Below are 14,931 nucleotides of genomic sequence, written 5' to 3'. Positions count from 1 at the left end.
CATCACCTACTTACTGTCTTTACTTGCCTGCTCTGTGATGTCACTTGGCTCGCTCAGCTGGTGCCTACCATACGGAAGTTCTTTGCCAACTCTCTGCGCAATTTATCACAAGAGCCCCTCACCTGATATACTCATTTTCGAATGAGGCATTTGCTCCGTACTTGACGAGAATCCAGTGGCCTGTCCAAGGTTGACAACATACAACTTTCCCCATGTCGATTCCTGGCCTCCGCAGTCTCATACCCCTCCACTCGTTCATCGTTGAACTCAGCACTCCTTGAAGATGAGCGGAATCCACAGATTTTTGACCAAACGCGAACGAAATGGCAAACATACAAAACACAACAAGGATGAGGTATAGTGGCCACGAAATTGGGAAGATGTGCCTTGTTCATTCTGACCACCTTCCTACAGTCGTCAAACTCCTCTCACCCTCGACTTCGTGGTTTCTTCACCTCAGACGATACACACGCGGGAAATGGCAACTCCAGTGATCAACAGAAGAAGGTGTGTACAGCAGCATACACCAATTTACTGCTCAGCGCCCACTTACACAAACCAGATCAAGACTTTAGAGCGACGAGTCTCGAACCTTGGCATCACAGAGTTAAATGAAAAACACCTTACCTATGCACTGCAACATACACAGGGTGATGTTGAGAAAGCGTTTGAGTTCCTCCTGCTTATTGAGGACTCGATTGAAGGAATAATCAAAGGATATTCTCCAAGCACGAAGCTCCTTGGAGCAGAAAACCGGGAGGGTGTAACATGTTATTTGGACGCGCTGCTCTTTGCTATGTTTGCACGATTGGATTGCTTCGAGGGGATATTATATAAGAGCTTCAACGATGAGGCTCGTGGGAAATTGTCAGTGCTCTTGAGGCTCTGGGTCAACATGTTGCGATCCGGGAAGCTTATAACGACTGATATTGTATGTGATCCACCTGTGTTCTGCACCCTTTTCGAGGGACAAAAGCTGATTGAGTGGTTTATCCAAAGACGAAACACATACAGGATTCACTTGCCGAATGTGGTTGGGAGGATGCAGCTAATCTTCGTCAGCAAGATGCATCCGAGGCATTTACCTTCATTACGGAAAGACTAGAGCTGCCTCTCCTTACACTCAAGATGGACATATATCACACTGGGAAAGAGGATATGAACGACGACCACAGGTTTGTCAACGAACGGTTATTAGAGGTCGCCATCCCAGAGCCGACAGACGGAAAGACCGTGACGTTGGAGGAGTGCTTGGAATCATACTTCAATAATAGGATTGAGGTCAAGCGTTACCTTGAACGCCGAAATACTATTGAGTCGACTAAATCAATGGATTCACTTGCGAAGGGCTCTGCCGCGCACGTTGAGACAGTGGAAATAAGCACACCCACCTCCTCCTCCTCACCAACAGCGCTGTCTCCGACGGTGACCCAAATCAGTTCGAAGACAGAGACTCCGGCATCTGATAAAACTAAATACCGGAGGAGCAGTATTATTCAACCAAAGTATATCCCGGACTCGGGCTCAGACGATCCCACCAAGAACCGCCAGGGCTCTTACAGGAAGGAGGTAATGATGCCCGCATGGCAATTTTTCAGCTTGATCCGTAAGGCCTCTTGTCATCATTGATGCCATATCAGCCAGTGTTAACCCAGATTATAGCATGGTATACGGATAATTCTCCAACAAATGATTCCCAGGTCGCGGCACATTTCTCAACAAAACGACCGATACTAGGCATGAGCTTGAAACGATACTCGATGCTTCCAAACGGCAAGGCCGTTAGACTCGACACATTTGTTGATATTCCGACCGAGATTGGGCTACCTCATTTTATCCAGGATGACAACATGGAGGATGGTCCAATTCAGGGAAACTTTAAGTTATCCTTGCAGGCGCTTGTTTGCCATAGAGGCAATTCGGTTGATTCTGGCCACTATATTGCAATCGTCAGAGGCACCAGTGCAGGCGCGCCACCGTCGAGTTCCCATGGATTAGAACAGTCAAATTCGGAGACTCCAAGATATTGGATGCGATTTGATGACCTAGCTACAGAACGAGTGACACTTGTGGACATTGAGCAAGCCTTAAAGACTGAGTCGCCATACCTTCTCTTTTACCAAATTCTACCAATTGATGAGGACGCAGCGGCAGCCAATTTTTCAAATAATGCACCATCCTCTATAGCCTCTGTGGAAACTCAGGATCCGGAAGCGATTTCTCCCACGCTGCAACCTAACCGACTTCGCGCAGGGTTCAGGTCTGGCCGCCCGAGTCTTGAAATTACTGTTGCGGACGCACCAAATCCCACAACAGACAATTCTGAGGATTTCACGGACACTCGAAACACCATTTTGGAATCAGGGTTACGCTCCGTTCCTTCAACATCACCAAGGCTTGCGCCAAAAGATGACGACGACAACAGGGGCTCCATCTCTTTCTCTAGGCGCGGATCCAGAGCCACAAGGTCGAATCCGGGCAGCCGTGCCAACAGTCAAGTCAGTGAAAACAGAATCAGTGCAACATTCTCACGTTTTGCGGGTCGCCTTAGCAAGGATAAAGTGAACAGTGATTCCTTTGCCCTCGACGATGACGACGATGACACGACCAGAAATGATACCCCTGGCCTGACTGTTGAGACAGTTAAGAGCAGTGAAACGAGAGAAAAGAGCCCGAGACGGTCAAGGTTCTCCGACAAGCAGAAAGACAAAGGGAAGGACAAGTCAAGGGAAAGAAGAGGACGCAAGCTGGAGCGTGAATGTCTTGTCATGTGAGCATTTTCAGGCACTACTAGTACATGATGTTTTTGCGTTTTTTGTAGCATTCGCATATCCCATAAAAGGATACCCTTAATGTTTGTTCGCTTCTTGCATGTTACGTTCGATGACGGAAATGGAATGAATAAAGCTTTCGCAGTACACCCATATTAGAACACCAGAATATCATCCACTTGAGGGGACGTAATTTAGACATAAGCCTCAAGTTAATCTGTGGCAGCAAATCAATCGAGCTGTATTTCCTGTACCTGTAGTCTTGTTGACTCCACGTGAATGATGCCTCAGGCTAGAACAGCTAGCCAGGCAACCAATTGACTTCTCCGCAGGCGGAGCTTCCACCTCTTCCTATCGACATCATCGCGGCCGAGCTTCGCACCTCTCGGTTGTTTATGCTTTACCCAGTTTTCCTTTTCATACGCGGTATGATCTAGAATCCTCCAAGCACGATTGGCGCATCATGGCGCTGGAGACATCCAGCGGGTATGCCGCTCACAGCAACCTGCTTGAGCCTCCGGACTCGTTGGCTATGTTCGATGTCAAGCATGTCCAGCTTCAGTTCCCCCTGGCTGCCGACTTTGTGGCCGCGCAGGTAGCCGATAACGTTCTAATTCTCGCCTTATCGACCGGTCGCATCCTGCGGATTGACTTGAATAACCCTGAACATATTGATGGTATAGAGTCCCAGCCCCTCATGGTGAACCTGGTCTGGTGACGGGCATGAGCTGACCGCGATTCTATTAGATGTCGACCTCCCGAAGAAGTCGTCGGAGATAGGCGTAATACGTCGGATGTTTTTGGACCCTTCCGCTTCCCACTTGATCATCACCACAACCTTGGGCGAGAACTACTACCTCCACACGCAGTCACGGCAGCCGAAGCCATTGTCGCGACTCAAAGGGCTTCTAATCGAGAGCGTCGCATGGAGCCCCTCGCTTCCGACAGCATCTACTCGAGAAATACTACTGGGCACGACTGATGGCCAAGTATGGGAAACCTATATCGAACCATCTACCGAGTTCTATCGCCGCGAGGAACGATATGCCACTTCAATATATAGAACATCGGACGCGTCACCGGTAACGGGTGTATGGGCGGAGTCGGTGACTTCGAAGGCTGAGCAGAGGCGGGTATTGGTGGCAACACATGGCAGGTTGTTGTGTTTCCTGGGGCGCACTGGAAGGTCTGGTAGAGAGGGCGGTGGTTCTATATATGCCGACCTTCTTCAAAAGGAAACCCCCGTTGTTCATGAGATCGAGCGGGCGTCTGGTTCTGCACCTTCGGCTCTGGCCGTTTCGCCGCCTGGATCTGACGCACCTCGCGTGGATGGCCAGCCGGAGAAAGAGTTTGCATGGCTCAGTTCTGAGGGTATATATCATGGTCTACTTCCATACTCTAAAAAGCTGGAACAGCCGTTTGAAGGATCTACTATGCTTTCACGGTCTATTTTCCCGGCGACGGAATCCGCGCGTGGAGGCAAGAAGCTGATTCAGAACCCAATAACCGCGATGACATTATCGGAATGGCATATTCTAGTCCTTGTCGAGGGTAGAGTTGTCGCTGTTAACCGCATGAATGATGAGATTGTCTTTGACCAAGAGGTTCTGGAACCTGGCCAGGGGGCTCTGGGTCTTGTAACCGATGCTATGAAAGGCACCTACTGGCTGTTTACGGGTCAAGACATTTTTGAAATTTGTGTGCAGGACGAGGCCAGAGATGTTTGGAAGATCTTCCTGCAAAAACAGCTGTTTGATCAAGCCCTTCAATATGCTCACACGAGCTCTCAGAAGGATGCTGTTGCTACGGCGTCGGGCGACTTTCTTGCCAGCAAAGGCCGGTATCTGGAAGCCGCCGGCGTCTGGGGTAAGAGTAGTAAAGGGTTTGAAGATGTCTGTCTAACGCTTATCAAGCGCGGTCAGCACGATGCTCTACGGAACTATTTGCTCTCCCAGCTCTCGGTGTATAAGAAGTCCTCTTCAATGCAAAGGACTATGGTTGCAAGCTGGCTCATAGAAGTTTTCATGACTAAATTGAACTCTCTTGACGACAATATCACGACCAAAGCCGAGCTTGCCGAAGGGTCAAGCACCGAAGACATGGAGGGCGAGCTCAGGACTGTTCGAAACGAATTCCAAGAGTTCGCGACAAAGTACAAGTCTGACTTGGATCAAAAGACGGCCTACGACATAATCAGCAGTCACGGACGTGAAAAGGAATTGCTGTTTTTTGCGACTGTGATCAACGACCACAACTATGTTCTGTCATACTGGATTCAACGAGAAAACTGGACTGAAGCTCTCAATGTCCTGCAAAGACAGAGTGACCCAGAGGTGTTTTACAAGCACAGCAGCGTTTTGATGACCCACGCGGCAACTGGGTTGGTCGACATTTTGATGCGACAAACGAATCTTGAGCCCGAGAAGCTTATACCTGCGTTGCTGAATTATAACAACTCCGTTAGTGTGCCGCTGACCCAGAATCAAGCGGTGCGATACCTCAACTTCATCATCGTCAATCACCCGAACCCAACTGCTGCAGTGCATAACACGCTCATATCAATACACGCTTCGAGTCGCTCGTCGTCCGAAGCAGGACTCCTTACCTATCTCCAGTCGCAGCCATCCTCCCCTCCTCCTTACGACGCCGATTTTGCACTTCGGCTGTGCATCCAGCACCAGCGTGTTCAGTCATGTATCCATATTTACAGTGCCATGGGCCAGTATCTCCAGGCTGTGGAGCTGGCTCTGCAGCATGATGACATCGAGATGGCGGCCATCATCGCGGACCGTCCGGAGGGGAACAATAAGCTACGAAAGAAGCTCTGGCTCTTAGTTGCGGAGAAGAGAATCCGGCAACCCGGAACGGGGATTAAAGACGCGATTGAATTTCTTCGCAGGTGCGAACTGCTCCGAATCGAAGATCTCATTCCATTCTTCCCAGACTTCGTGGTCATTGATGACTTTAAAGACGAGATCTGCACTGCACTGGAGGACTACTCTCGACATATTGATGCGCTACGACAAGAGATGGATAATTCGGCGCAAACAGCGCGGCAAATACGATCCGAGATTGTGGCTCTTGATACACGATACGCGATTGTGGAACCGGGCGAGAAATGTTGGATATGCTCGCTGCCAGTGCTCAGCCGACAATTCTTCGTTTTCCCCTGCCAGCACGCATTCCACAGCGATTGCCTAGGGCGCCAAGTGCTTGAAGGGGCGGGAGGAAAGAAGAAGTACATTCGAGACTTACAGTCACAACTAAACGAGGGAGCCCTCACTGCGTCTCGACGAGAAGAAATAGTGAAAGAGCTGGACGGCTTAATAGCAGAAGCATGGTGAGTTCTCCATTTGACGGGTTTAACAAGCTAACAATTGGCAGTATCCTGTGCGGCGACCATGCGATCAAACAAATCGATAAACCATTTATAACCCCGAAAGATGATGCCGACGAATGGGCTCTATAGATACTTGATGTTGTTCTCTGCTATCTGTCTAGTTCTATAAGAAAGACTAATCTGTTGAACCTCCCACTCCCACTATACCCCCCTTACATCTCCCCAAGCCTCTCGCGTTGCATCATTTTGTTACTGTATATACCAGCCAAGGAATACCATCCACACTACCCAAAACCAGACTCAGATTGCAACTAGAAGATAAGAACCCTCACTCGACCAAATCCAATATAACCCTCGCAGCCCTGCGCCTCCCAACCCCAAAAACATCCCCTCCTCCACCCTCCAACGCCGCAATCTGCGCCTGCAATTCCCTTGCCCTCCCCCCCATCCCCATCCCTCCCCCGTCCTCCATCGTCGCACAAATCGCCCTCCCCAACTCCCCACCCTCCACCCGCGGCGCCGCCCGCGCATTCCCTCGCACGCCCACACCGAGAAACTCCACCCGCATCGCAAAGTCGTACGTGTCCAGCCACACGGGGCAGACGACCTGCGCGACCCCGGCGGCCAGCGCCTCGTGGAAGGAGTTGGATCCGCCGTGGTGCACGGCTGTTATTGTGTTTGGGTGTGCGAGGATGGAGGCGGGGGATGGGGTGATCCAGGGAGTGACGAGGATGCGGGCGGTTAGGTGGGTTGGTATTAGGGAGGTGATTGTAGGGGTATCACTGTTTGTGGTGTTGAGGGTTTCCTTGGTGGTTGTAGTGTATAGTTGGCATTTCCATAGGACTTGCACGGCTGGGTATTTGGTTAGCACTGTTGTCAGGGCGGCTATGACCTGCTGTGCATCGGCCAAGGAGTATTTCATATGCGAGCCTAGGTTGAAGAGGATGGTTGGGCGTTTGGCTAGCCATGCTGCTGTTGGGTGGTCGTCGGGCATAGTCTCGACGGGAGGGAGGATGGGTCCGCAGCCTGTGATATTGGGTGGGATGTGGAGGGGAAAGTCACTCTGGGGGATAGATGGAACTAGCCAGGGGACGGTTTCGTTGAAATTGGCGTAGATTGTGGTCAGTTCGCCTGGGATGCCGATTTTGTTGCGCCAGTGGGTGAGGGCTTTGATGCGGGGGGAGAGAAAGGTGGTGGTGACGAGCTTGAAGATTAGGTAGATGTTGAGGGCGATGGAGCGGAGGGGGATGGGATAGGGCAGGCCTGAGGATATACTGTAACAATAAGTATGAATAAGTTTGAGTGTGAGAGAAAGTGGAAGAGTGCTTACACTGGGTATTTCCACAGGACCCCGAGATAGGGCTGGGCCTGGACGAGGTGGTCTTTGAAGGTCGCCGGGCTCAGGACGAGATACCGCTGCTCCAGGACATTGCAGGCGTCCTGGCCGGGACCAAACAGCGGTTCTACACAAGTTAATTGCGGAAATGAGAAGAGCCTGGTGGTACATACCGACAACAACCAAGTCTGGGCTGAGCTTGTTGATCAGGTCCAGGCACGCCCGGTAGATAGGCGCATAGCCCTCCGGTTCCCACGGGGCCACCACACGCTGCAGGCCATTGCGATATGATTCAACGGCCCCATGACTCCCTGGCGCATGCTGTGGAAGATAGGGAAGACCGCTGTCGGCCAGTGCCTCCTTCATCGACCGGCCAGGGAGGGCATGGAAGGGGACATTGAGAGCATCGGCGTGCTGTTTGAGGGCTGGAAACGATGCAACGTGCACATCGCTGGTGGACTGGCTGACTAGCTCATGAGCTACAGCGACAACAACTGAAGCCTGGCCCAGCTCACTGTTGGTGAGGAAGAGGATAACGGGGTTGTGGTGTGGCATTGTAGATGGATATCCTGTTGACCAGCTCGGCTTACTTCACTACTAGTAACTTCCACCACTACTAGTAACTTGTAAATTGGCCGTCAGCAAGGCTTATCAATGCTTTACATCCCGATCTGGTTACTTGTTCGCCCAAGCCAGTTCGTTCGTTCAGTTCGTCAGCTCACTAGGGCTGTCAGATTGGATTTCCTAATTGGGACAGCATCAGCAGCAGTTGACTTAGGGTTAAAATTGAGCAGCCAGAACGATCAATATGATAGAGAGAGACAGACAGCATACATCGAATAATCCATCTAGCAAAATGGGCCTACAGCACACAACCCCAGCAACGCAAACCGCCATCATCGCCGGCCCCAACGGCGAGTTTCAAGTCTCGCACGATGTCCCCGTCACCCCCCTCGCAGACGACGAAATCATCATGAAGACCGAAGCCGTCGGCCTCAACCCCGTCGACACCAAGCTCGCCGGCCCCTTCATCACGCCCGGCGCAATCTTCGGCTTCGACTGCGCGGGCGTGATCGTGGCCGTCGGACCCAAGGTCGACAACGGCCTGGCCATCGGCGACCGCGTGTGCGGGAGTGCTCGAGGCATGAACCCCGATAAACCACTGGGAGGGGCCTTTGCAGAGTACGTGATGCTGCCGGCGGATTTGACCCTGCGCATCCCGCCGGCCATGTCGTTTGCCGAGGCGGCGTCGCTGGGCACTGCGCTGGTGTCGGCTTGTATGGCGCTCTTCTGGACGATGAAGATTCCGGCCAGTCTGCAGGAACCGGCGCAGAAGCCATTCGCTGTTCTTGTTTATGGAGGGAGTACCGCGACTGGGACTATGCTGCTGCAGGTGTTGAAGATGTACCCCCCTCCCCCCAAAAACCCCTTCCTCAACTCCCCAAAAAAACTGATAACAGCCAATGCTAAATTGTAATTGTTCAAGATGCGGCGTCCAAACCATAACAACCTGCTCGCCCAAGAACTTCGACCTCGTGCGCTCCTACGGCGCCGACCAAGTCTTCGACTACAGCTCGCCCACCTGCGCATCCGAAATCCGGTCCTGCACGCGCAACAACCTCAAATACGCCGTCGACTGCATCGCCAGCGACGCCACGCTCAAGATCTGCTACAGCGCGATCGGGCGCGCGGGCGGGCAGTATATCGCGCTGAACCCGTTCCCCGAGCACCTGGCCACAGAGCGCAAGGTGGTCAAGCCCGACTGGATCCTGGCGACGCTGATTACGGGCGAGGGCTCGAAGTGGCCGGAGCCGTATAATCGGGAGCCGGATTTGGAGATACGGAAGCTGGCGAAGCCGGCGTATGGGGCTGTGCAGAGGTTGATGGATGAGGGGAGGTTGAGGGCGCATCCGTTGAGGGTGGACGGTGGGGGGTTTGAGGCGGTGTTGGAGGGAGTGGAGGAGTTGCGGAGGGGAGATATTAGTGGTCAGAAACTGGTGTATTGTTTGAATTAGGATAGTTATTGAATTGGATTCTGAATGAAGGTAAATGTCAGATGTCAGATTAGATGCAGTCAGATGCCAATGCTAAATGGTCAGCGCAGACACGAACTGCTCTGTCAGATTACTGAAATAACCCTTTAGTCTACATCTTACTCTTCTATATTCGGCCATGCTAGGAGTGCCAGAGTATAGTGGTCATGGAGTCCCAATTAGGAAATGTAGGGCTATTGAGGCAGATGAGATGGGACCATATCAGTTGGTTCACAAATACACTGGAATCAGAACAATCCATGCTTCTGCACCTTTTTACCTTAGTTGAACTTTTCAAGGTTTACTTGTTAAGATGCTGACTGCTGTACTCCTCCTGGTGGCCAACCTGGCTGCCACAGGGGCGTTGGTGCACCATCTCGACGACAAACTGCCCGTCGTGCGATTCCGTCTGTTGACCACCTTCATCACTATATCTTCAGTCCAGCTCTTTTTCTACGGCCTGTGGAAGGTATTCCTGAAGCCGCTCTGCTTCTCGCCATTCAAGCACCTGCCAAAGCCTCCGGTGAGCACACCTTTACTTTCCCAGAGACGAGTCTGATAGTAGCAGGGAGGCAGCTGGATAAATGGCCATTTCCGCGAGATCATGGACCTGGGCAACGGCGAAGCCGAAGTCAAATGGCGAGTTAACCTCCAGCCTTCGTATTCTACTCCATTATGCAAAGTTAACAGCAACAGGATGAAAGAAATCCCCAACAAGGGCATAATCCACTGCCGCGGAATCCTCAACGGCGAGCGCCTCATCGTCTCCTCTCCAACCGCCCTCGCCAAGATCGCCAGCGACAATTACACCTTCATCAAGCCCATGGCGATCAAGCTGCTCGCCGGCCGCGTGCTCGGCATGGGGCTCGTCCTCACCGAGCGCGACGAGCACAAGCAGCAGCGCAAACTGTTTCTCCCGCCGTTTGCACCGAAGCATATCCGCGATCTGTATCCGACGTTCTGGGAGAAGGCGTGTGAGGTTACGGATGTCATGGGCGACATAATCTCCGAAACGGAGGGCACTGAAGTCCAGGATTCCGTCTCTAACGAGAACGGCGGCATTGAAATCGGAGAATGGGCAGCACGAGTCGCACTGGACATCATCACGCTCTCAGCCATGGGAAAAGACTTCGGGTCTGTCTCCGACGCACACGCCCCACTGGCAAAAGTCTACCACGCCGTGCTGCAGCCCACGCTGGGCCACGTCGTCGTAGCGATCTTGAAGAATTTCTTCCCGGCGCGGCTTGTCGAGGCTCTCCCGCTCAAGGCGAACCAGGACCAGGGGTCCGCGTATGATACGATCCGCGGGGTGTGTCGGGATTTACTGCGCGGGAAGAAGGCGCAGATGGCGGGTGGGCACGAGTTGAAGGGGAGGGATATCCTGAGTGTGTGTTTGCGGTATGAGGAGATTGCGGGGGTGGATGAGGACGAGGTTATCAACCAGATGACGACGATTCTGGGCGCGGGACATGAGACGATCTCTGTGGGGATTACCTGGGCGGTATATATGCTCTGTCTGCATCGGGACTGGCAGGGGAGGCTGCGTGAGGAGGTTCGTGCCACGGTTCCTTCGCCGGATTGGAAGGGTGAGGGTGAGTCGATGAGCAGTGCGCATGTTGAGAGGATGCCATTGATGAGAGCGTTCCTGGAGGAGGTCCTGCGGTGGTATCCGCCTATCCCGATGACGATGCGTGAGCCGCTGGTTGATACGGAGCTCGATGGGCAGTATGTGCCCAAGGGCACGCGGATTGTCGTCCCGATCAAGGCGATCAACCGCGAGGAGAAGTTCTGGGGCGCTGATGCGAAGAGGTTCAACCCGGCGCGGTGGTTGAGAGACGGCGCTCAAGGACAGGAGTTCAACTCCAGCGGCGGCGTGAAGAACAAGTATGGCTATCTGACGTTTAATCACGGCCCTCGGAGCTGTGTTGCGGCGGAGTTTGCGCGTGCGGAGATGGCGTGTGTGGTGGCGGCTTGGGTTGGGCGGTTTGAGCTGGATCTGGCGGATGAGCGGTTTCGCGATGAGGATAATATGAAGACGTCGAATGGGAACTTCTCAGGGAAGCCCTTGGAAGGGCTGTATGTGCGTGTGAAGGTGTTGGGGGGTGGTAGTTGGTAGTGCTGAAGTAGGTTGAGCTAGGGCTAGACGAATGGACAGCATGAATGGATACAGGATACAAGTTGATTTCAGAGTCAGTACAGCAGGACATAATCTATATCTATATTAATTGATTCATGCCCACCTTCACCCCAGCATCCATCCCCCGCTCCAGCATCACCCTGACCACATCGACATGCCCCGCCTCGACAGCCCTATGCAGCGCCGTATGCCCATTCCGATCCACCACATTCAAGTCCGCCAGATACCCACACAGCAGCCGGACAATATCACAGTGCCCGTGCGCGGCCGCAACATGCAGCGCCGTCTGGCCGTGCTGGTTGGTGCGATGCGGCTGGGCCCCGCGCTCGAGCACGAACCGCGCAACGGCAAAGTGGCCCTTCTCGGCCGCAACATGCAGCGCCGTTTCGTTCTCGCTGCTGAGTTGGTCGACGGGCATGCCCCGCTCTGTTAGCAGCTGCACGATGGGCAGGTGGCCCCGGCTGGCTGCCACGTGGAGTGCGGCGTATCCGAAGAAGTGGTCTCTATCTCGATCCATGTCCTGCATGTTACACTGGGATGTTGATACTGGTGCTGGTACCTTGCAGCTGTCAGACTCGACGCTCACTGGGTTCCCGTCTCCGACGTCAAAGGTGATTGTCGCGTCGAAGCCAGGTATGGGAGACCCGCATTGAAGCATCTCCTCTTCTATCGGCATGACTGCAAGCGGCCGCATGAGATTGTCAATCCAGCCGTCCATCTCTCCATCCCCACCGTGTCCTCCGTCTGCAGACTTGCCGTGTAGTGAGCTGTCCCAGATCTCCGGCCAGCTTGTACCAAGGGGTATCTCTGAATCTGGATCTGAAGGGCGGGATATTGAATCAGATTTTGGGTTGGTGTGACTTTTGTTATTGGTATTGGTATTGCGCTTCGTCAGGAGCTCCCCTCTCACCGTCGAGGTATTAGGAGGAACCCAGAAGAACTGCCTGGTCTGTTTCGAGGGCTCAGAGGGCTTCTTGGTTGTATTCGTCGTCGTATCTCGTCTCTGGTTCTGATTGCGGAGGTTTGTCCCTGCAGTTTAATAGAGACGGCTTAACAGACACCCAATGCTTTAACTTTAAGTGCAGCATACTTACGTCGATTCCGCTGCGACAGACGGTTCTGCACTCGGCGTCTCTGATTCAAGTCCTCCAGATGCTGCCACTCATCTGGCCCTGGCGAGAAGTCCTTGACTGGGCTGGCCGTCATTGTACAGCGACACAGATACTGCCGGAGATAAGCTACTAGGCAGCCTCCAACCCAACAGACTGGATGACAGACTTGGCAGTATCAGAACAGAGCTTGTTTCGCAGCCAAGTACCAGGCCAGGATTGGGGCGGAGTTATAATTGCTATTGTAGTACAGCCCTGCGGCCATAGCCACCCACGGTAGCAACAGCAGCAGCAGCTAGCAAAGTGGGGCGTGCTTGGATCTTGTCTTGTCTTGTCTCATTTTCGGGCTTTAGTTAGCTTCTATACTCCGTGCTATAGGATTGCTTAGGCGAAGAGTAAGCTGGGCAGCCACTAATGTACGGGCGAAAAGAGCAGCTAATCAGAGTACAGGGGCTGAGAACGATGCAACAGTATTAAGTGCTATTCGATTGATAGAGTAATAGTAATTGAATGGCCGTCGTATCTTCAGCTAGTCGTATCCGAGTCTTCAGGCACCCAACTTAACTTCCAACTTCCATAACCAGACTAAAAACAAAGAGTGCTAGTGATTAATAAGTCTGCAGAAGACGCAATTGGTTAAACTGCCACGCCGTTATCTCGTCCGTGTACTTTGCCTGCTCGCCCGGCCGCAGCAGCGCCATCAAGGTCCGCACCGTCTCATCACGACTCGGTTTGCCAAAATAAGCAATCGAATACCGGCTGTCCACCAAGCCACTATCACTATCACAGCCCACACTCCCCCGCGGCAGCGTCACCCGGTGGTTCGCCGAGCGCAGCCGGTCATTCGTCCAGCGCTGCAGACAATCCCCCACATTGACGATGATATCAGCGCAATCCGCGGGCTCGACAGCAAGATAGCGCCCCGGGTTCGCCTGGTCCTCGACCTCGAGCCCGCCGACAGAGTCCTGGAAGAGCAGGGTGATTGTGCCAAAGTCGCTGTGGGAGGAGATGCGCATGTTGCCTGATTTCAGCTCGTCGGGGTTCACGGCTGGGTAGTGGTTCAGGCGCAGTTCGCTGCTGTTGCGCGCGCAGAGGGGCGTGAAGCTGGAGTCGGGGAGGTGCATGGACCGGGCGATTGCGACGAGCAGCTGTTGGTGTAGGGCGTCGCAGCGCTTGTAGAAGTCTGACATGAAGGCGCGGAAGCCGGGGAGGGCGTGCTCGTCGGTCCAGATGTTGGGATACAGCTCGTCGTCGTCGGGGCCCATGTCGAAGGATTCCTGCTGGTAATTAGTGCTACTACATCTTTATTGGATTGAGGGAGGCACCTTGAGATCCAGCACAGCCTTGTTCTGTCTAATCACCGACAGCTTCTCCTGGCCAATGCAGCTCCATCCGCGATGTGGGTTTGGCTGCGGCGGGTGGGCTGCTGTTCGCTTGTGCTCCAGGGGCAGCGCGAAAAAGCGCTGCGTCTGCAAGCGATCCAATCGCAGTCGTGAGCTTCAGAACGAGCTTGGCCCCCAAAGTTGGGCTTGTTTCAGTAGATTATTCCACTTACCCACGAGAAAAGCTCCTCGACCACCGGCCGCGCGATGGGGTGGTTGGTGATCTTTGCAAACCCTAACTGCGACAGCGCTGTGTAGAGCTGCCGGTCGGCGGCCTGCTGGGTCTCGCGGTCGCTGCTGGACAGTTCTGTATAGTCTAGGCGTTGAAGCTCCATGGTGTAATAATCGTAATAATAGAATCTAAAAACATGGCTTGGAGTCGGCTGGGGCCGACTGCAGATGGGCCATACTTCACTTGCAGATAAAAGCGCATCAGCAAGGCCAGATCGGAATAGATCAGATCAGCACACAGAAACAGCTGTTGCAGAAAGAGCAGCGTCGCACTGGAATGCCTGAACAGGCAGTGCTGACAGGTCAGCCCTAGCAGGAGGAATCGAATCAGCGAATCAGCGAGGGAGAGTTAATGAAGCATTGGACAAGCCGGCAGATCGGCTGGCTTTCTGTTAATCCAGGCTTAGCCTGTTAGTTCTGCGTCAGATTACGAATCCACCGTCAATCCACACACCCACTCGCAGCCAATCTGTGTCCTCTTTTGCTCCATCTGTTGGCTTCTTTGTCACGATTAATCCAATCATATTCGCAGTCAGATCTGCCCCGCTGCTGCCTGGCGTTACTATCTCGTTTCCTCTTTCGTCCTGGTCTT

The 14,931-nt window shown here is 53.2% G+C and overlaps 7 protein-coding genes across 7 annotated transcripts; 4 read left to right on the top strand and 3 right to left on the bottom strand.

The window, feature by feature from the left end:
- Positions 1 to 283: 283 nt before the first annotated feature.
- On the top strand, positions 284 to 2,774 carry APUU_20596A (ubiquitin C-terminal hydrolase family protein; the record flags this gene model as incomplete). The annotated part of the gene is made up of 5 exons (XM_041699254.1): positions 284 to 355; positions 415 to 507; positions 563 to 931; positions 1,000 to 1,606; positions 1,663 to 2,774. 5 exons carry the CDS (start codon positions 284 to 286, stop codon positions 2,772 to 2,774), a joined length of 2,253 nt encoding a protein of 750 aa, XP_041552358.1.
- A 460-nt stretch (positions 2,775 to 3,234) lies between these two features.
- On the top strand, positions 3,235 to 6,240 carry APUU_20595A (vacuolar protein sorting protein DigA; the record flags this gene model as incomplete). The annotated part of the gene is made up of 3 exons (XM_041699253.1): positions 3,235 to 3,448; positions 3,519 to 6,111; positions 6,156 to 6,240. The coding sequence occupies 3 exons, from the start codon at positions 3,235 to 3,237 to the stop codon at positions 6,238 to 6,240; spliced, it is 2,892 nt and encodes a 963-aa protein (XP_041552357.1).
- A 199-nt stretch (positions 6,241 to 6,439) lies between these two features.
- APUU_20594S (uncharacterized protein) lies at positions 6,440 to 8,002 on the bottom strand (the record flags this gene model as incomplete). Its single annotated transcript, XM_041699252.1, has 3 exons — positions 6,440 to 7,385; positions 7,442 to 7,574; positions 7,621 to 8,002. 3 exons carry the CDS (start codon positions 8,000 to 8,002, stop codon positions 6,440 to 6,442), a joined length of 1,461 nt encoding a protein of 486 aa, XP_041552356.1.
- Positions 8,003 to 8,303: 301 nt separating this feature from the next.
- APUU_20593A (zinc-binding alcohol dehydrogenase family protein) lies at positions 8,304 to 9,462 on the top strand (the record flags this gene model as incomplete). Its single annotated transcript, XM_041699250.1, has 2 exons — positions 8,304 to 8,851; positions 8,934 to 9,462. 2 exons carry the CDS (start codon positions 8,304 to 8,306, stop codon positions 9,460 to 9,462), a joined length of 1,077 nt encoding a protein of 358 aa, XP_041552355.1.
- A 331-nt stretch (positions 9,463 to 9,793) lies between these two features.
- Positions 9,794 to 11,596, top strand: APUU_20592A (cytochrome P450; the record flags this gene model as incomplete). The annotated part of the gene is made up of 2 exons (XM_041699249.1): positions 9,794 to 10,003; positions 10,049 to 11,596. The coding sequence occupies 2 exons, from the start codon at positions 9,794 to 9,796 to the stop codon at positions 11,594 to 11,596; spliced, it is 1,758 nt and encodes a 585-aa protein (XP_041552354.1).
- Positions 11,597 to 11,696: 100 nt separating this feature from the next.
- Positions 11,697 to 12,823, bottom strand: APUU_20591S (ankyrin repeat domain-containing protein; the record flags this gene model as incomplete). The annotated part of the gene is made up of 2 exons (XM_041699248.1): positions 11,697 to 12,646; positions 12,712 to 12,823. 2 exons carry the CDS (start codon positions 12,821 to 12,823, stop codon positions 11,697 to 11,699), a joined length of 1,062 nt encoding a protein of 353 aa, XP_041552353.1.
- A 511-nt stretch (positions 12,824 to 13,334) lies between these two features.
- Positions 13,335 to 14,443, bottom strand: APUU_20590S (isopenicillin N synthase family dioxygenase; the record flags this gene model as incomplete). Its single annotated transcript, XM_041699247.1, has 3 exons — positions 13,335 to 14,003; positions 14,052 to 14,195; positions 14,282 to 14,443. 3 exons carry the CDS (start codon positions 14,441 to 14,443, stop codon positions 13,335 to 13,337), a joined length of 975 nt encoding a protein of 324 aa, XP_041552352.1.
- Positions 14,444 to 14,931: the final 488 nt, after the last annotated feature.

Source organism: Aspergillus puulaauensis, chromosome 2 (genome assembly GCF_016861865.1).
Source record: "Aspergillus puulaauensis MK2 DNA, chromosome 2, nearly complete sequence".
In the NCBI taxonomy this organism is placed as follows: Eukaryota; Fungi; Ascomycota; class Eurotiomycetes; order Eurotiales; family Aspergillaceae; genus Aspergillus; species Aspergillus puulaauensis.
The sequence above is the reverse complement of the archived record's forward strand: the minus strand, read 5'-3'. Positions and strand labels throughout refer to the sequence as shown.